This window comes from Salmo salar, chromosome ssa10 (genome assembly GCF_905237065.1).
Source record: "Salmo salar chromosome ssa10, Ssal_v3.1, whole genome shotgun sequence".
NCBI classification, from domain to species: domain Eukaryota; kingdom Metazoa; phylum Chordata; class Actinopteri; order Salmoniformes; family Salmonidae; genus Salmo; species Salmo salar.
Genome location: NC_059451.1, coordinates 78,228,115 through 78,248,789, shown reverse-complemented (window position 1 = coordinate 78,248,789; position 20,675 = coordinate 78,228,115). Strand labels below are relative to the sequence as shown.

Genomic DNA, 20,675 nt, shown 5'->3' with positions numbered 1-20,675 from the left:
CTATGGAACAGGAGTGTACTCTGCACCTCAAAAAGTTTTTGGATTGGAATGTGGCTCTTCGAAGCAAGGCGCCTATCAAGTGTTTTAGTTGGGGTGGCCCCAGAGATAAAAGCAAAGGATACATGTTAAGAATTTGATCAAGGGGTTGGTGAGTGGGGAAGCACACTCCACCCATTCTATTGTTTTTTGATTGAGTCTTACCCTTCTTGCGTGAATTTCGGTTTTATGAGATACCCCTGTGAGAGCCTTCATGCCCAAACCCATGCAGTGTGATAAATGCAAATAATTTGGTAATGTGTCAAGTGTATGTTGACGGGAGGGGTATTGTATGCCAGCTGAGCCTAAATGCTGCAATTTTGGTGGTGAACATGCTCCTGAATTTCTGAAGTGTCCACTTAGGGCGAAATAGACGGAGGTGGTAAGAATCAGGGCTGTCCAGCATGTCTCCTATCCGGAGGCAGTGAGAAGAGTGGAAGAAAGGAGTGAAGTTGAAGAAATAATGTTAGTAGGAGTAGAGACACAAGATAATATTCCTTATCAACAGAGGGATCCTGATGTGTTGCATTTTAAGAAGGTGGACTTTGAAGCATTTACTGCATTTGGTTATGAATTACACAGCGCAAACAGAGGAAATTGGTGAAAATAGGCATCACTGTGAATGTTTTTTTGGCACTCAGGGATTTTACAGGAGAGGCATTTCAAGGAATCCTGTCGATGAATGTGCCATCCTCACAGGCACTTGCGCCTGCTTAGGGATGTGATTTGAACTGTGACTGAAAGAGTGGGATGTTTTTTAAAATAAAAATGTTGTATTTTGTGTGATGTCAGGTATGGTGCCACCCTTCCAGCAATGGAATATTTTGTTTCAATACCCTGTACAGTAGGTGGCAGCAATACACCAATAGGTGTAGTCCGCCATAAAACCTTAAAGAAGTCAGAAAGTCAGAAGTCAGAAATAAGAAAGTCTGTCAGTCCTGTTGTTTTTTTATAAAGAGCATCTACCTGCACATGTGAAGCTTGGTTATGTAAGATACACTGTATGTGCTTTTGTTCCCAAACCACTGCAGTGTAAGAACTGTAAAGGATTTTGCCTTGTTTTAAGGGTTCAGACTGACGGAGTATAATGAAGAACAGTGTGTAGAAAGGACAACAGTGTTGCAATTGTGGTGGGGATCATGATCCCGATTTCCTGGAGTGCCCTGTAAGGGTGAAGGAGATTGAGGTGGAAAAAGTTAGTAACCAATCGAATCTCCCTTACAGGGCACTTCAGGAATGTGAAGGCAACTAAAATAATTGAGAAAACAAGTGATGCTAGTGAAGATATGGTAGTGGATGCACCACGGATTGTAGTAAATGTTTGCCGCCAGTAAAAATATACCACATTTATAAACTGTATGGCTGAAGTCTCAAAGAGGTCTAAGAAACTGGACATTATTGTGGCAGAAAAGTTTTCTGGACTTAAGGATTTTACATCTGAAGACTTGCCCAGGGGGTTTGGCGCTGGAAGACGGCCGCCCTCCCAGGCTCCCATTGAGCCTGTGTAGGGAGCAGATCTGTTTATTTTTTAACAGTAAAGTTGTTTGATTTATTAAAATTGGTAGTTTGGTAGTTTGTACCGTTTATGTGGGGAAATCCTGTGTTCATCCCGCACAGTAGGTAGCGTGATGCACAACAAATGGTGCAATTGCCAATATACCGTAGAAGAATTAGATCAACTCGGAAATGCCCGAGTTTCCCAGTTCCGACTAGGACGTGAACGTGGCATTGTGCCGCATGTTCAGAATAGAACATTGATTCCGAACCTTTTTCGGTTACTGTGTTCCACCACTGAATTTGAATCTGCAAAATGGCTAAAATAGAGTTGTTGGGATTGATTTTCAACCAGGGATTTAGAGCAGTTCCTGAGCTTTTCAGAGCCGTTGAAAAAACAATAACAGACTACCAAGGAAAAGATTTCCTATCGAAAGAGGAGAACCACCGTCTACAGAAGCTGCTTGATATCCTCCTTAAACCAGAGATACAGTTACATAGAGCAGGTTTGTTACTCTACGTTTCCACATTAACGTTTATTTTATACACGTTAAATAAGTAAATGTTGTTTGTATATCATTCAATTGAGGGATAACGTTACAGTAGCATGTAAGCTATTGTTCTTGGAACGTTAGCTAACTAGCTAACGTTAGCTAGTTGCCGGTCCATTACACCGCAGTAAATGTGTTTTAACTTTAGATATTCAGTCAATAGCTCTCCGACAGAAGGTCCTAGGATGAGAGTGATACATTATATCTAGATTATAAAATCAGATGACGGTAGAGCGCAAGGTACACCCTTTGTTTTTTCCCGATAGTCGAACTCTTTAACAGAGCCGAAAAGAGGAGGGTTTTTCTGGCGCTCATGTGATTTATGGACCGTCGTAAATGTGCAATACCGGTAATTGCATGTAAGCCCAATATATATATTTTTTGCATTACCATTTAGTGGTGTTCGGAGCCCTATATGAGAATGAAGATGTAAAACCACATAATGTGACTTATCTTTATAATGCCTCTTTGATTATCTACAAATATTTGTCCAATTAGAGCTTTAGCTATTGAGTCATGTACAGATCTCATTTTCAGTAGCTTCCTATCCACTTGACATACTTCTAAAACTCTCGAGGTTAAGTGTCTTACCTCCCTCATCCATAGTACACCCATTAATGTTTCATTTAACTGATTTTACATGATTATTTTCCTGTGATTGGTCTAATTTTCAATCGCTCACTGTCCATATGAGCTACAGGTCCACAGACAAGTGTGGTGGGTTCTTTGACCTCTCTTATAAAAGGTACACCTTTAATTTTAAAAAAAATGTCCGCTTTTGATTTTCTACAAATATTTATCCTATTATAGCTGTGCTTATTAATTCACATACAGATCTAATTTTCAATAGCTTCTTCCAGTCCGAATGACATGTACATCTAAAACCACTTGATATTTTGTCACTGACCTCCCTTGTCAATAGTACACCCATTAGATTTGCCATGTTTGATTTCACTGGTTTTATATGAATATCAGTTCTATTAGGGTGTTTTCACATAGATCTCTTTAAAATAACTCATCTCAGTCCTCTTTAAAGTGAACTCTGGGGTAAAAAAACAAACAAACAAGCAAAAGAGCTCAGTTCTTTGTATTAACACTGCCCTTGCCTTTGAATGAGGACTCAACTCTTTTTCCAGTTCACCTATTTTGTGGTCCGAGTCCTCTTTGCATTCACATTGCTATGTTTAGAAAGAGAAGTAGTAATTATAATTAGAAGATAATTTTAACATTTAAATATTATTGGTAACAGAATAAATAGCATAAGAATACTGCAGATGAAATAATGCTGTAATGGCGAAGGTGCATAAAGATGGAATTCAGATATGACGTCTTTGTTTGAGCAGTATCAAGACTTTTTAAACTACGGTCACATGAGAAACTTAAATGTCTCGAGTCAATAAGGATTCAACCCCTTTATGGCAAGCCTAAATAAGTTCAGGAGTAAAAATGTCCTTAAGCTGTATGGACTCAACCTGTGCAATAATAGTTTTCAACGTGATTTTTTTCAATGACTACCTCATCTCTGTACCCCAAACATACAATTATCTGTAAGGTCCCTCAGTTGAACAGTGAATTTCAAACACATTAAACACCCAAGACCAGGGAGGTTTTCCAATGCTTTGCAAAGAAGGGTACCTATTGGTAGATGGAGGGGGAAAAAAATATTTATATCCCTTTGAGCATGGTGAAGTTGTTAATTACATTTTGGATGGTGTATCAATACAGCCAGTCACTACAAAGGTACAGGCGTCCTTCCTAATTCAGTTGCCGGAAAGGAAGGAAACTTCTCAGGGATTTAACCATGAGGCCAATGGTGACTTCAAAACATTACAGAGTTTCATGGCTGTGATAGGAGAAAACTGAGTAGTATTGTAGTTACTCCACAATAATAACCTAAATGACAGAGTGAAAAGAAGGAAGCTTGTACAGAATAAAAATATTCTGAAACATGCACCCTGTTTGCAGTTAGGCACTAAAGTAAACTGCAAAAAATGTGTCAAAGAAATTAACTTCATGTCCTGAATACAAAGCGTTATGTTTGGGACAAATACAACACATCGCTGAGTACCACTCTTCATATTTTCAAGCATGGTGGTGGCAGCATCATGTTATGGGTATGCTTGTAATCATTAAGGACTGGGGAGTTCTTCAGGATAAAAATAAATTGAATGGAGCTAAGCATAGGAAAATCTTAGAGGAAAGCATGGTTCAATCTGCTTTCCACCAGACACTGGGAGATTAATTCACCTTTCAGCAGGACAATAACCTAAAACACAAGGCCAAATCTGAGTTGCTTACCAAGACAGTGAATGTTCCTGAGTGACCAAGTTAGTTTTTACTTAAATCTGCTTGAAAATCTATGGCAAGGCCTGAAATGGTTGTCTAACAATGATCACCAACCAATTTGACAGAGCTTGAAGAATTTTGAAAATAATAAAAGTAACATTTTCACAATCCAGGTGTTGAAAGCTCTTAGAGACTTACCCAGAGAGACTCACAGCTGTAATTGCAGCCAAACATGATTCTAACATGTATTGACTCAGGGTTGAATGAATCCTTACATAATCAAGATATAATGGTGTCCCACATTTTTTGCACATGTCCATTTTTCCCCCATTGACATTCAAGTACTTTGTGTGATTTTTTTTTAAAACAACAAATGACCATTAAATCCATTTTAATCCCACCTTGTAACACAACAAAATGTGGAAAAAGTCAAGGGGTGAAAACACTGTGAAAACACCCTTCTCCCAATGTGTTCTCCAATCTCATAAAACATTTTCGAAAAAGTTTCAGTGTCATTATCCTTGCAAGGGGAGGGTGCTAGAATATTGAAAACAGGAGTGACACCAATTTTGAACAAAAAAATGTATGACTTGTTAAACAATCTCTTTCTATGACCATTTTGTGTTACTATAAAACAATATATTTTTTTAAATGCACACTTTTATACAGTTTTTTTTGCTCATCTTTATTAAGAGTGCAAAATATTTTGGAGGTGACTGTTAAATATGTACAATTATTTGAAATGATTTTGGATATAAAGCTATAGAAAAGTAGGTCTGTACGTTAATTAGTAACCAAAGCAGTAATATGAAAACTATTTTCAAGAGGACCAAGGGAGAAAAAAGTACCTTTTGATAAGAGGTCAAGGAACCCACCACACTTGTCTGTAGTTCATGGACAGTGAGCTATTGAAATTTTGTCATATCACAGTAAATATTAATGTAATATCAGTGAAATAAAAAACAGCATTTTTAATCAGTGTACTAGGGAGGAAGGCAACCTCATCTCAGATCATTTAGTATTATTCTGTATGTAAATCTGAGACACGTGTTAAAAAAAATAAACGTTTTATATTTTTTTACCTTTTTATTTATGTAGGAAAGGCAGTTAATAACAAATTCTTATTTACAATGACGGCCTACACCAGCCAAACCCGGACGACACTGGGCCAATTGTGCGCCGCCCTATGGGACTCCCAATCACGGCCAGTTATGAGATGCAGTGCCTTAGACCCCTGCGCCACTCAGGAGCCCAAAATTAGCAAACCTTATTATATGTTACAAATTCTAGCTAGGTGGCTAATGTTTGTTAGCTAGGTGGCTAATGTTAGGATTTAGGTTAAGGTTAGAGGAAAAGTTAGCTAACATGCAAAGTAGCTAAAAACTTGCCCATGAACGTGCAACCTTCGTTTTTGCCTTAAGTAACCGTCTGTCTTATGTTACATTTGGTATTGTTACATATCATACAAATTTGAGTGTCCCAGATGTACATTTACTATGTTACGTCTAGTCTATGAGAACAGGCTGAGGAAGGAAGTCCGTGACCTAACATCAAGTGGTTTTATTTCAATTTTACATTTTAGTCATTTAGCAGACACTCTTATCCAGAACGATTTACAGTAGTGAATGCATACATTTCATACATTATTTTTTCCCCTACTGGTCCCCCGTGGGAATCGAACCCACAACCCTGGTGTTGCAAACACCATGCTCTACCAACTGAGCCACACAGGACCGTGTGGAAGCTATTGAAAATTAGATCTGTATGAATTAATAACCACAGCATTGGCGAAAATCTGATATCAACTTTGGAGGGGACAATTACATGAAATTTTCTCGAGCAATTCCTGAGGGGGACACCAAAAGTAGTGCTGTAACACATAGCCTACATTGTAATATGGTAAATGTATATTGAGGAACCAAAGAAATAAGGTGTTTGCCGTACTCCTAACTACCGGTACCCAAAACTACACAACTAATCACAACAGCAATACCATTGCCTTTAACAAATCTTAGTTCAGTCACCAGTTTAAGTTGAGAGTGGGGGTATCCATGGCATTTTCCAATTATGTTCCTATTTTACAAGTCAAAAAAATTGAGAACCTTTCATAATGTTGCCAAACAAAGACTCAACAAACTTACCTGAGACTCCCTGTCTCTGCCAGTCTGTCCCTGCATATCTGTCCCCAACTCTGCTGTCTGTGTGCCATCTGTTGCCTGCTCTGCCTAATGACATCATTGTGAAGCATTTCCATTAGAATTTCATTTCTTTCTTATGAACATTTTATCAACTAGTCTTTGAGATATTAGGCTACTAGGGTTCTTACTATGCGTTTTGGTGTATTGAAAAATACTCAGATGTCCGTCTTTTATTTTTCTGCCATTTTTCTACCTGGCTGGCTGGCTACACACACAGTGTGTAGGTTATTTACAGTAGGAGATGGGCTTCTATCATCTTCAATCATTCTATTTGGGCTTCGATCTAAAAGGTAGCTAGCAAATGTGAAACGGATTAAAATGACAAGAGTTGACAGCTGTATGAGTTCACCATTTACACAACATATGCTGCAACCTTTTGTAATTTTAATAGTTTGTTTCATATTGGCTGGCTTCCAACAATAGCTGAATTTGCAAAGCTAGCGAGCACCAATTCAGTTTCAGTGGTGTTTGCTATAATCTTTGCTACCTGGGTTAAATAAAGGTGAAATAAAATAAATAAATAAATAAAAGTTCACTTGCGACAATTTAGCTTTTGCAACGAGACCATTAAATATATTTAAGACAATGGTAGAAGAGAGTGTAGTTCTGTTCAGTTTGGATTTCAGTTTATCGCTAACCTTATCACAGGGACTTTGAAGCACTAACTTACATCATCTGCATGCTGATTCCATCTTTGACGACGCCACAAATGGAATAGGTACTAGCTAGCTTAATAGTTAATATTTGCGCGCTAGCTCTGCATATTCAGCTAGTGTGTGTGCGCGATTGACTGGATTAACCTCATGTCAGTTACGTAGCAAGCTAAGGAACTGGCAGTGGATCAAACCATTGTGAGGCAAAGGGTGGGGGCGTTGCAATCTTTTGAAACTTAAAAACACGCTATTAAGTGTCTAATCAGTACAATTGTTTTCATTGCGTATTATTAATATTATTTAAATTACATAGTTATGTTTCAGTGATATATTGGGGGGGACAAATCATATTTTTCCCAGGATGGGGGGGGTCGTGTCCCCCCCAGGATTTCCGCCCCTGAACCACAGCTGTAATGGGAAACATATTTGTAGAAAATCAAAGGGGAATAATTTTGAAAACAGTCATTTGCGTTGAACACACCACATGTAGATAAGTGTTTCCGTTAGCCGGCCTATAAAAAAAATTGAAAAGCCAATAAATAAAATTGGCGCTGCAGGCCAATTGTCTGGGAGAAGAATAAAAATGTGAAATAATGCTTTTTAGACTATTATTTTATGTAAATACCAGTTGATGTAAATACATTTGATGTGATGCTTATCGGTCTGTGTTAATTTGCATAATTTTGTGGAATTAAATCGTTGCGTGCGATAAAATGCATAACGAACATACACCCACCAATTTAATTCCACAAAATGTTGCAAATTAACCCATTAACAGCATACAGATACAGAGCCTTTTAGCAGAAAATCTTTCAGACACCACTTTTAGAAGCCCAATCATTGCAAGCAACAATTCTAAATGCAATCGTGTGTTAAATATAGTTTTTTGGCCACGATTAAAAATATATATTTGTATTTCTCAACTGGTAATTTAAGTACTCTTCCCATTCGCCATTCAAATGCATAAGCAACGAAAGATGGGCTTCATCAGCGCGTCACACACCACTTTGCAATGAGCTGGAGGCAGTATGCATTTTGAAAACGTATAGCTTCTTAATTGTTTGAGCAAACAGGTGGAGGCAGGGCTTTCTCCAATAGAGCTCCATTTGTATGCAATGGTCTGCCTATCCATGTGAGAGACGCAGACTTGGTCTCAACCTTTGTCTTTATTGAAGACTCATCTCTTCAGTAGGTCCTATGATAGTGTAGTCTGGCCCCGGGGGTGCGAAGGTGAACGGAAAGTTAAATTCAGTTCCTCAGTTAGGTGGTTAACTGATTTTTGCCCTCTGACGTCCTTGGGACGTCCAGGAGGCCTGTAAACAGTAGCTATAAAAAGTGATTGAGTAGCCGGCATAGATTTCATGACTAGAAGCTCAAAAGACAAACGTCTGTTTTTTTTTTGTAAATTGAAATTTGCTATCGTAAATGTTAGCAACACCAACGCCTTATGCGGGATGCGCGGGGGATATGGTCACTAGTGTAACCAGGAGGTGAGGCCTCATTTAACACAGTAAATTCATCAGGCTTAAGCCATGTTTCAGTCAGGTCAATCACATCAAGATTATGATCAGTGATTAGTTAATTGACTATAACTGCCTTTGAAGTGAGGGATCTAACATTAAGTAGCCCTATTTTGAGATGTGGGGTATCACAATCTCTTTCAATAATGGCAGGAATGGGGTAGGTCTTTATTCTAGTGAGATTGCTAAGGCGAACACCTCCATGTTTAGTTTTGCCCAACCTAGGTCGAGGCACAGACACGGTCTCAATGGGGATAGCTGAGCTGACTACACTGATTGTGCTAGTGGCAGACTTCACTAAGATGGAAGGCTGGCTAACAGCCTGCTGCCTGGCCTGCACCCTATTTCATTGTGGAGCTAGAGCTCTGTCTATGTTCGTAGATAAGATGAGAGCACCCCTCCAGCTAGGATGGAGTCAGTCACTCCTCAACAGGCCAGGCTTGGTCCTGTTTGTTGGTGAGTACCAGAAAGAGGGCCAATTATCTACAAATTCTATCTTTTGGGAGGGGCAGAAAACAGTTTTCAACCAGCGATTGAGTTGTGAGACTGCTGTAGAGCTCATCACTCCCCCTAACTGGGAGGGGGGCAGAGACAATTAATCGATGCCGACACATCTTTCTAGCTGATTTACACGCTGAAGCTATGTTGCGCTTGGTGACCTCTGGCTGTTTCACCCTAACATCGTTGGTGTCGACATGGATAACAATATCCCTATGCTCTCTATACTCGCCAGTTTTAGCTTTAGCCAGCACCATCTTCAGATTAGCCTTAACGTCGGTAGCCCTGCCCCCTGGTAAACAGTGTATGATCGCTGGATGATTAGTTTTAAGTCTAATACTGCGGGTAATGGAGTCGCCAATGACTAGGGGTTTCAATTTGTCAGGCTCGGCCTCTGACTCCAACTCACTGCTTAATGGGGAGAACCGGTTGAAAGTTTCTGTCGGCTGAATGAGCGACACCGGTTGAGCATTCCTACAGCATTTCCTTCCAGAAGCCATGAGAAAGTTGTCCGGCTGCGGGGACCGTGCGAGGGGATTTATACTAACGTTACTATCTGTACTTACTGGTGGCACAGACGCTGTTTCATCCTTTCCTGCACTGAAATTACCCTTGCCTAACGATTGCGTCTGAAGCTGGGCTTGCAGCATGGCTATCCTCGCTGTAAGGCGATCGTTCTCCTGTATATTATGAGTATAGTGACTGCAATCAGAAGGCATCATGTTAATGTTACTACTACTTAGCTTCGGCTGTTGGAGGTCCTGACGAACCATGTCCAGATTAAGCGTCCGGAGTGAAAAAGTTGAATGAAAAAAAAAGTTGAGTGAGGGAAAAACAAAAAATATAAACGGTAATTAGAAAGTAAAAACCGTAAAGTTGTCAGGTAGCAAAGGTTGGCAACAAAACGCACAGCAGCACGTAAACAAGTCTCCAAGTTGTCTATTTCTTTCATGTCTATTTCTTTCATGTTCTATCGGTTTTCAACGTTCTTTTATTGTCGGGTAGACAAATGGTTGTATGAATTTGGGATCTGGTTGCATGAATTTGGGATCTGGTTGCATGAATTTGGGATCTATCGTCCCACGACTGTCCCAGAGTCTGTTTGATATTTCCTTCTTGACAAGCTGACCAATAGAATAGTGTAGACCGGAGTAGGCTAATTAAGCTATATCATTTTGAAGATTCAATTTACTTAGGGAAAGCGTCGCCTACCCTTTTGGATGAACCGCCTATGTCAATTTACTATCCCCATAGTAGAAAAGTGTACCTGTTTTTTAAATCGCATTGCCTACAGTCGGAAGGAAAGGCAGCCCTCGCAATTTGAGCACAGCGCACTGCAAATACGAAATAGATTATCGTTGAGTTGCGACTATCAGTGAAAAGTAGAGCGCCCCAGCCAGCCATATCACAATATTTAAAAATGAAATTGTGGGAAAACAGTTTGGAAAGCAACTGACTATTGCTGTAAAGGATAGACAAAGAAAATACTCTCATCTGTGTTTTAGTTGAGCGAACAACAGTAGCCCAATAGCCTATCTTATTGGCCATATCCCCGGTGATTGAGCACTGTGCACACGCTCTTTATGATTGTTGGGTCAGTGCAACTTAACTTCAGCGTCTGATCCCGTTAGCGGGATCAAAATCCAGCGAAAAATCATATCGCCAATTAGCATTAAAAAAATATCATAATTAAAAAATAAAAAAAAAAATATATATATTTTTTTTTTATAGATACACCTCTCCTGAATCGACCCACGTCGTCCGATTTCAAAAAGGTTTTACAGGAAAAGCAAATCATTAGATTATATTAGATGAGTCCATCGTAAAAGCAGCTTCATAGCCATTTTCCGACCAACCACTTGCATCACATATAATCGAAAAACAGCTAAATGCAGCACTAACCTTTTACAAACTTCATCAGATGGCACCCCTAGGACATCATGTTATACAATGCATGCATTCTTTTGTTCAATAAAGGTCATATTTATATATAAAAACAGCATTTTACATCTCTGTCTGACGTTGACTTCATTATTTCCCCTCAAAAGCGTCCCGGTAAACAATGCTGCATTTGCCTAAATTACTATACTATAACGATTTTTTAAATGTATATTGTCAATCTAACATTTATAGATGAATATCTCTTGAGAACACCCGTCATACCAGATTTTAAATTAACTTTACTGGGTAATCACACTTTGCGATAAAAGGAGATGCGATACTCAGAAAATTAGCTAATATACAGAGCTCGGCGCCATCTTGGAAAGAATCTCATGTCACGTCTTATCTTCTATAATATTGTCAATAATCGCCTACCTTTAGTTGTCTTCATCAGAAAGCATCCCAGGTCCACAACAGATGTATTTTCGGTCAAAAAGTCCATACTTCACGTTCCATTAGCCTGATGTTGGTAGCGCGTCCTATGGCTCTCTCGAAGCGCAGCTCTGAAGTTCAGAATGAAAGCAATGCTCGCGCATGTAGGTTCGTTCAAACATGTCAAACGTTGTATAAAATAAATCTTCAGGGCCTCTAACACCAAGAGAGCCAATAAGATTCGAGGGGGATGATGTCATGGCCTTTAAAACCGTATCCAAATGTGGGGGCAGACATGGCCGCCGGCGTCATAATGGTGATGGCCCATCCCCTGTGACCAATTTCAAACTCGTGTCATTCACTGAGTTTTGACTCTATAAGGCTCAAACCACTGTGAAAGGACTGGCGACATCTAGTGGAAGCAATAGGAAGTGCTCACTGAACCATGGTTAACGGTGTGATTAATAAGGAAAGATGAGAAGTCAAGTCCACAATTCAGAATTCCACTTCCTGTTTCAATCGGTCTCGGGGTTTTGACTGCCATTTGAGTTCTGTTATACTCACAGACACCATTCAAACAGTTTTAGAAACTTTAGAGTGTTTTCTATCCATATATAATAAGTATATGCATGCCCTATCTTCTGAGTTTGATTAGTAGGCCGTTGAAAATGGGAACGATTTTTTTTCAAAATGCGCTGTGGCGCCCCCTATCCTACGGTATCCTCAAGAGGTTAAGTTTGTTTACGGACAATTTCCTCCTCCAGTTTAGACGGATGTCATATTCTATGTGTGTCTCCCCTTCTCGTAGGCCTATTATATGGACAACGTTGGTTTTATTGATTGTCAGAGTAGGCTACCTGTAATTTGTCTTATTTAAAAATATATATATAAAGTGTAGTAGACATGGCATGACATTTGTTTTTCCGATGCAAAGATAGAAGAAACGTATCTGATACAGCCCAGTCCTCTACACTAAATGGGCTCAGCCATGCATTGGAGCTGTCTTTTTTGCAAACAGTGATTTTGAGTTATTATTATTATCCTAAATGTATATTATTGTCGTAAATTTGCATGACTACCCAATCTACTCATCACATTAGGAATAGTAGGCTATCTTACATAAGTCTGCAAATGCAAAGATGCAAAGTGCATTTTTATGGTGAAAATGTGCTTCCCCAAACTTGAAACTCACACTCCGCCTATGCATAGGCTAGTGATTTTGCTGTTCATTGTCTTGTTGGCTGAGGAAAAGTACATGTGGACAGTTATTCTAGCATCTTCAAAGTAAGCGGTAAGGACACGTGTCATTGCATCCTCGACATGGATGTTCTTTTAATATGAATTACCATAATCTAAATGTGATTTCTGGCATTCTAAGCACCGTGGGTGGTCACCCTAATCAGGTTATGCACCAATGCATATGGGTTCGGTACATTCCTCAAATGTCTGGTAAATTAAAACGCTGCTGGTCAAATGTCCGACGCCACATTTTCATAAGGGATACCCTGCTGTAGACCTCTAGCACATGCGGATCGGAAGCCATTAAAAATTATAATTAGGACCGGAAATGTATTTATAATCAGGGAACTTTAAAATGGGAATTCTAATGGGTGTATAATAGTTTAGGGACATCAGTGACTTTGCTTCAAGTGATTTTAGCTCTCTAGGTCATGCAAGTAGGCCTATTTATGTTTATTTTTACCAAAAATAATATATATATTTTAAATGAACACGATTACATTTTTACATGGAATTATTGTGGGGTAAAAACAAAGTTGGTTTAAGCTCTCTAGATCATTTAATAAAAATAAATAAAAAAAGAATAACTTTTGTCTGTAAACATCTGATTCGGCTGAGTGAGTGAATAATATTCCCCCTATTGAAACCAACTTAGTCACTTTTTGAAAACGGAATGTAGATTTAAAAAAAGGCTGTAGCATGCTCTCTAGCATCATCTGATTCTAGAGATATCACCCTAATCATCATAGGACCTTCCGTCGACTAGGTATTGATGCGTCAACTCCAAATATCAAACCAATATCCAAACTGAAAACAAAGGGTATTCAATTATTATTCTAATTCCTAATGCTATGGTTGCATGTCTAGTGGTAATTGTTGTTCAATTACCACTAGACATGGGGTTCAGGTGCTTGGCCCAAAGGCAGACCAATTTTGTGTTTCCTCTCGGAGTCGGACCCAAAACAAGTCAAAAGATCCTGGGCTGTGGACTTCCCCTGTCAGCGGCCTTTTTGGAGCTGCATCAATAAAACAATGATTAAACATAACTTATTTTTTTCCTTCCCAAAATAAAGTGTTTGATTATTTACTATCCCCCATAGTAGAGTTAACGTTTCTGTTCTTCCCAAGTCCTGGTTAAAGCCATAGTCTCACTCTACATTTTGGGGATGGGTGCTTATACTGTATTTTTACATTTACAAAGTGTGTAATTTAGACGCATGTGTAAATTTGATATTTTTTTATTTATATCCCACTCCCCGAGACACCCTCGGAGCGTGGGGTCACAGCCAGGGTTTGCCATGTCATAACTATGACTACTCCAAGGTTTTACAGAGACCCCTATATCATTTCAGTGTTTGAGTTCTAGCTAATTAATCATTTGTTCTTCCCTTCAGACTGCCAACAGCTCAATGCCGTTGAAGAGGAGGTTCCCCCTGAGCAGCAGCACTGTGAGCAGGAAAGGAGCCCCAGTCTGGGGAAAGATGACTCTGAGCCCACACAGATTAAAGAGGAACAGGTGGCACTCAGGACCAGCCAAAAGCTGGAATATAATACCGCTTTTCCCTGTGTGAAAAGTGAGTCTGATGAGTATCCAGCTCAGTCCTCACATCTTAAAAAAACCCAAAGTAAAGAATGCAAGAACAGAGACTCTTCAACTAAACAGATAAAAACAGAACCTCATGAGGACTCTTCAGAACCAACCAGTGACTCTCAGGCCCTCTCTTTAGTAAATCCAAGCTGTTCTGCATCTCAGAATGAAAACCGTGAAAGTGTTGACGCGAAGTGGAGTGGAGGACCTCTGGCGGCTTTAAAGATGGGCAAATCAAAGAGGACACGGACAGAAAAAGAACAAATCCCCGCTTGTTGTAAAGTGTGTGGAAGGTCTTGTCACTCCATGCGTACATTATTTACTCATTTGAAAAGTCACAGAAAAGATGAGGAACATATTTGTGGTGTGTGTGGAAAAAGATGTCCATCCCTAGAAAGTGTGATGGATCACATACAAACTCACAAGATGTCCCATCTGAAACCACCTAGTGAATGCCCTGCTGGTTCTAGTTGTAAGGTTTGTGGAAGGCCTTGTCACTCCTTTGGGGCTTTATTGAGACATTTGCGAAGACACAGAAAAGATAAGGAACACATTTGTGGTGTTTGTGGAAAAAGCTGTCAATCCCTAAAAGGTTTGATGGATCACATATTAGAAACTCACAGAACTAGGTTTTGTGAAGTTTGTGGTAAAAGTTTTGACTCTCCTATGGATCTGACAAATCATATGAGGACCCACACAGGAGAGAAACCATTTCCCTGTAATGTTTGTGGCAGATGTTTCACTTCGATTAAAACTTTGAATGTCCATATAAGGGTGGTCCACACAGGGGAGAGATCTCATCATTGCCATGAATGTGGAAAATGTTACGCTCTGAGTGGAAATCTAAAAATGCATATGAGGCTTCATACTGGAGAGAAACCGTATCACTGTAATGAATGTGGCAAAACATTTCGCCTTGGCACCTCTCTGAAAATGCATATAAGGACTCACACAAGGGAGAAGCCTTATCGGTGCCAGGATTGTGGCAATTCATTCTCTCGAAGGGATCACCTGAAAAACCATAGCAGGATTCACAGGGGAAAAACCACACCGCTGTCCTGAATGTGCCAAATGCTTCCCTCAGAGAAGTAGTCTGCAAATGCATATGAGGATTCACACAGGGGAGAAATCCCATCAATGTCATTTTTGTAAGAAATGTTTCACCTATAGCCATCATCTTCGAGGGCATATGAGAATTCACACCAATGACAAACCATTTCCCTGCCAGGAGTGTGGCCAATGTTTCAGTCAGAGTTCCAATTTGAATCGGCACATGAAGAGACACAGAGGGGAGAAACCACATCACTGCCATGTGTGTGGCAAATGTTTTTCCACTGGCTTTCAGTTGAACGTGCATTTGAGAATACACACAGGGGAGAAACCACATGTGTGTTCTACATGTCCAAAATGCTTCAGTGACAGAGGGGCATTAATTAGTCATCAGAGACTGCACACGGAGGAGAAACCGTTCAAGTGTAGTTATTGTGATAAATGCTTCAGACATAAGCAGAACATGAAAGAACACATGAAGAGAAGGCACAAAAACATGACTGTGCCCTGTGTCAGGGAAGGCAATCAAACAGAAGATTGAAAGGTCATTCATCTCCTCTTGGGTGGATAAGACATGACCGAATGAATGCTTGAACTATGAGAACATTGCTGTCTAACTGGCCTGCTTCACCAGACACGCTACGTTTTCAGAGTGTGATACGATCTTATTAATGTAAATGAAACCAGGTGTAAGCACGCCGGCTTTGCAAGAGGAGACCCTGCTCATAGTTTGACACACATTTGAGCTGCAGAACTGTATCTGTAATTAACTTAGTTTGCTTTGTTTAGTAAGCATACGTTTATTTTAAATTTTTTGGGCCCATCAGAGGACAAAATGAACTTTGTTTATCATTGTCGTTTTTCAATCTTTTTTGTTAGATACGTGGTACTTTTTGGTTTGATTATACACATTACATATTGGATAGATAGTACTCAGACATCAATATAGTGTTTTCAGTATTAATTTACCCATCATGAGCTGTTTAATCCCACCCCTCTGCTACTCTCAGCCCATCCCACCTATCTCCGTAGACCATCCTCTTTTGATCTCCACGTGCCATATATTTTTTTAACTGTGCTGGGATGTCTTACATTAATTTTTAACCTTTCTAATCGTATAGTATCCACCGATTTGTAAGTTAATGATAACATTTTATGTTATTATTGTTATGGTTTTCCAAATCGCCCAACACTGCTATTTGTAGAGTTAATTTTAAATTAATGTTGTGATTTTTTTTTTTAACCATTCCTGAATCTGTGACCAGAAACAAGCTACATGGGGACAATTCCAGAATAAATTATATAATGATTCTGTTTCTTTGTAAAAAAAAATATGCAGAGCTGAGATTGTTGTTTTGCCTTGCAAAAGTGTACCCCTTGGATTTCTCCATATTTTGTGTTTTTTACAGTGGGATTAAAATGTATTTAATTATAATTTTCTTTCAAAAATCTACTCGATGTCAAAGTGGAAGAAAAAGTATATATTTTTTAAGATTAATACAAATTAGCTAAATATTCAGCACCTTTGTTTAGAGAAGCCTAAATTAGTTCAGGAGTAAAATTTGGCTTAACAAATCACACAAGTTCCATGGACTCACTCTAAGTCCAGGGGTGTGTGCTTACTCTCCAGTACTCCTTGTTCACCCACGACTGCATGGCCACCCATGACTCCAACACCATCATCAAGTTTTCTGACGACACGACGGTGGTAGGCCTGATCACCGACTGCAATGAATCAGCCTATAGGGAGGTGGTCAGAGACTTAGCAGTGTGGTGCCAGGACAACAACCTTCCATTCAATGTCAGTAAGACCAAGGAACTGGTCTTGGACTATAGGAGAAAGGGGAGAGCATGTCACCATCCACATCGACGGGGCTGTTGTGGAGTGGGTTGTGAGCTTCAACTTCTTAGGCGTCCACAAGGACTTAACATGGTCCACACACACCTGCACAGTTGTGAAGAGGGCACGGCACCACCTCTTCAACCTCAGGAGGCTGATAAAGATTTTGTATGAGCCCCTCGGATCCTCAACGTTCTACAGCTGCACCATTGAGAGCTGACTGGCTACATCACCTGTTTGGTATGGCGAATGCACCGCCCTTGACCGCAAAGCGCTACAGAGGGTGGTGCGGATAGCCCAGTACATCACTGGGGTTGAGCTCCCTGGCAACCATGACCTCTATATCAGGCGGTGTCAGAGGAAGGCCCAAACAATTGCCAAAGACTCCAGCCACCCAAGCCATACTGTTCACTCTGCTACCGTCCAGCAAATGATACCAGAGCATTGGTTCTCGGACCATCAGGCTCTGAGACAACTTCTACCTCCAACCCATAAGACCGCTAAATAGCCAGACTGCTAAGTAATCAATTTAATGGTACCCAAACTATCTTGCACTGACCCTACGCACACTCACTAGACTATACATACACACTCACGTACATACAATATATTGACACTGCCATACACTACACACACAAACATAGCATACCGACACAACAGAAATACACACACGCACATCATTTGCTGCTACTCTGTTTTTTGTTTTACTCGTATTATTATTATTATCTATCCTGATGCCTAGTCTCTTTACCCTGACTTCATGTACATACAGCGCATTCGGAAAGTATTCAGACCCCTTGACTTTTTCCACATTTTGTTATGTTACAGCCTTATTTTAAAATGAATTAAATAAAAAATGTATCAAATCTACACACAATACCCCATAATGACAAAGCGAAAACAAGTTTTTTGAATTTTTGCAAATGGAAAAAAATAAATAAACCTTATTTACATAAGTATTCAGACCCTTTGCTATGAGACTTAAAATTGAGCTCTGGTGCATCCTGTTTCCATTGATCATCCTTGAGATGTTTCTACAACTTGATTGGAGTCCACCTGTGGTAAATACAATTGATTGTACATGATTTGGAAAGGCACACACCTGTCTATATAAGGTCTCACAGTTGACAGTGCTTATCGGAGCAAAAACCAAGCCATGAGGTCGAAGGAATTGTTCGTAGAGCTTCGAGATAGGATTGTGTCGAGGTACAGATCTGGGGAAGGGTACCAAAAAATGTCTACAGCATTGAATGTCCCAAAAAGAACAGTGGTCTCCATCATTCTTAAAGACAAGAAGAATCACCAAGACTCTTCCTAGAGCTGGCCGCCCAGCCAAACTGAGCAATCAGGGGAGAAGGGCCTTGGTCAGGGAGATGACCAAGAACCCGATGGTCACTCTGACAGAGCTCCAGTGTTCCTCTATGGAGATGGGAGAAGCTTCCAGAAGGACAACCATCTCTGCAGCACTCCACCAATCAGGCCTTTATGGTAGAGTGGCCAGACAGAAGCCACTCCTCAGTAAAAGGCACATGACAGCCCGCTTGGAGTTTGCCAAAAGGCACCTGAAGGACAAGATTCTCTAGTCTGATGAAATCAAGATTGAGGTCTTTGGCCTGAATGCCAAGCATCACGTCTGGAGAAAACCTGGCACCATCCCTATGGCGAAGCATGGTGGTGGTGGCAGCATCATGCTGTGGGGATGTTATTCAGTGGCAGGGACTGGGAGACTAGTCAGGATCGAGGGAAAGATGAACGGCGCAATCCCTACGGCGAAGCATGGTGGTGGTGGCAGCATCATGCTGTGGGGATGTTATTCAGTGGCAGGGACTGGGAGACTAGTCAGGATCGAGGGAAAGATGAACGGCGCAATCCCTACGGCGAAGCATGGTGGTGGTGGCAGCATCATGCTGTGGGGATGTTATTCAGTGGCAGGGACTGGGAGACTAGTCAGGATCGAGGGAAATATGAACGGCGCAAAGTAGAGAGCTCCTTGATGAAAACCTGCTCCAGAGCACTCAGGTCCTCAGACTGGGGCAAAGGTTCACCCTCCAACAGGACAACAACCCTAAGCACACAGCCAAGACACAACACAGGAGTGGATTCGGGACAAGTCTCAATGTCCTTGAGTGGCCCAGCTAGAGCCCGGACTTCTCTGAAAATAGCTGTGCAGCGACGCTCCCCATCCAACCTGAAAGAGCTTGAGAGGATCTGCAGAGAAGAATGGGAGAAACTTCCAAAATACAGGTGTGCCAAGCTTGTAGCGTCATACCGAAGTCTTGAGTCTAATCACTGCCAAAGGTACTTCAACAAAGTACTGAGTAAAGGGTCTGAATACTTATGTAAATGTGATATTTCAGTGTTGTTATTTACAAACATTTCTAGCAACCTGTTTTTGCTTTGTCATTATGGGGTATGTGTGTAGATTGATGAGGGGGAAAGAACAATTTAATACATTTTAGAATAAGGCTGTAATGTAACAAAATGTGGAAAAAGTCAACAGCAATTTGCTAGTTGAGAGAATGCCAAGAGTGTGCAAAGCTGTTATCAAGGCAAAGGTTGGCTACTATATAAAATATATTTAGATTTTTTTTTAACACTTTGTTGGTTACTACATGATTCCATATGTGTTATTTCATAGTTTTGATGTCTTCACTATTATTCTACAATGTAGAAACTAGTAAAAAAAATTAAAAAAAATAAACCTTGAATGAGAAGGTGTGTCCAAACTTTTGACTGGTACTGTATGTTGTGCAGGGAAAAAGTCAAATTAGTTTGCGTTAGCTAAGAACAAATTGTCATCCAATATCTCTGTCCAGATGGTGGTCTGATCACAAGTGATACATTTTTCATTTGGAAGAGTCAGCTTTTTAAACCAACATGGCTCAGTTTAAATTGTCCTATCAAGATGTTTTTTCACTTTTGGAGCCTGTGAGAATAACACGAAAGTAGTCAAGATGGCTAGCTTGATTAAGTCTCATATCTTACTAGGTCAGTTTTTATTTTTTGCCTCCATATATTCGCTAGTTCTAATGTGTCCATAATATTCATGATCTCCTTAAGTGCATGAGGGTTATCACCCTTTTATGGTCCTTTGAAGTACTTAACCATGTGTCTCCCACCATAATAATAGGATCGTTTGTTACTTGTGAGCTCAATAGATACAGTAGTTATTGCGCAAGATCCGTTCAGAAATTTGTACCATGACATATTATGGAAAGCCGTTTTAACATATTGTCATTGAAATTGATATCTATAATTGTATTTCTTTTGTGTCATGATTTATTGATATCAGATTGGATTTTTGTATCAATATAAATAATTAAAATGTGTATCAACAATTAAATTAGCAATATCAATAATTAGGCTTGTTGATATCGATAATTGAATTTATATAAATTCTATGACTTTC

General features: G+C 39.9%; 1 protein-coding gene across 1 annotated transcript; it reads left to right on the top strand.

Annotated features, from left to right (window-relative positions):
• Positions 1-1,736: 1,736 nt before the first annotated feature.
• LOC106561020 (zinc finger protein OZF) lies at positions 1,737-16,861 on the top strand. The gene is made up of 2 exons (XM_014124568.2): positions 1,737-2,036; positions 14,183-16,861. The coding sequence occupies exons 1-2, from the start codon at positions 1,847-1,849 to the stop codon at positions 15,436-15,438; spliced, it is 1,446 nt and encodes a 481-aa protein (XP_013980043.2). The 5' UTR covers positions 1,737-1,846; the 3' UTR covers positions 15,439-16,861.
• The last annotated feature ends 3,814 nt before the right edge of the window (positions 16,862-20,675 follow it).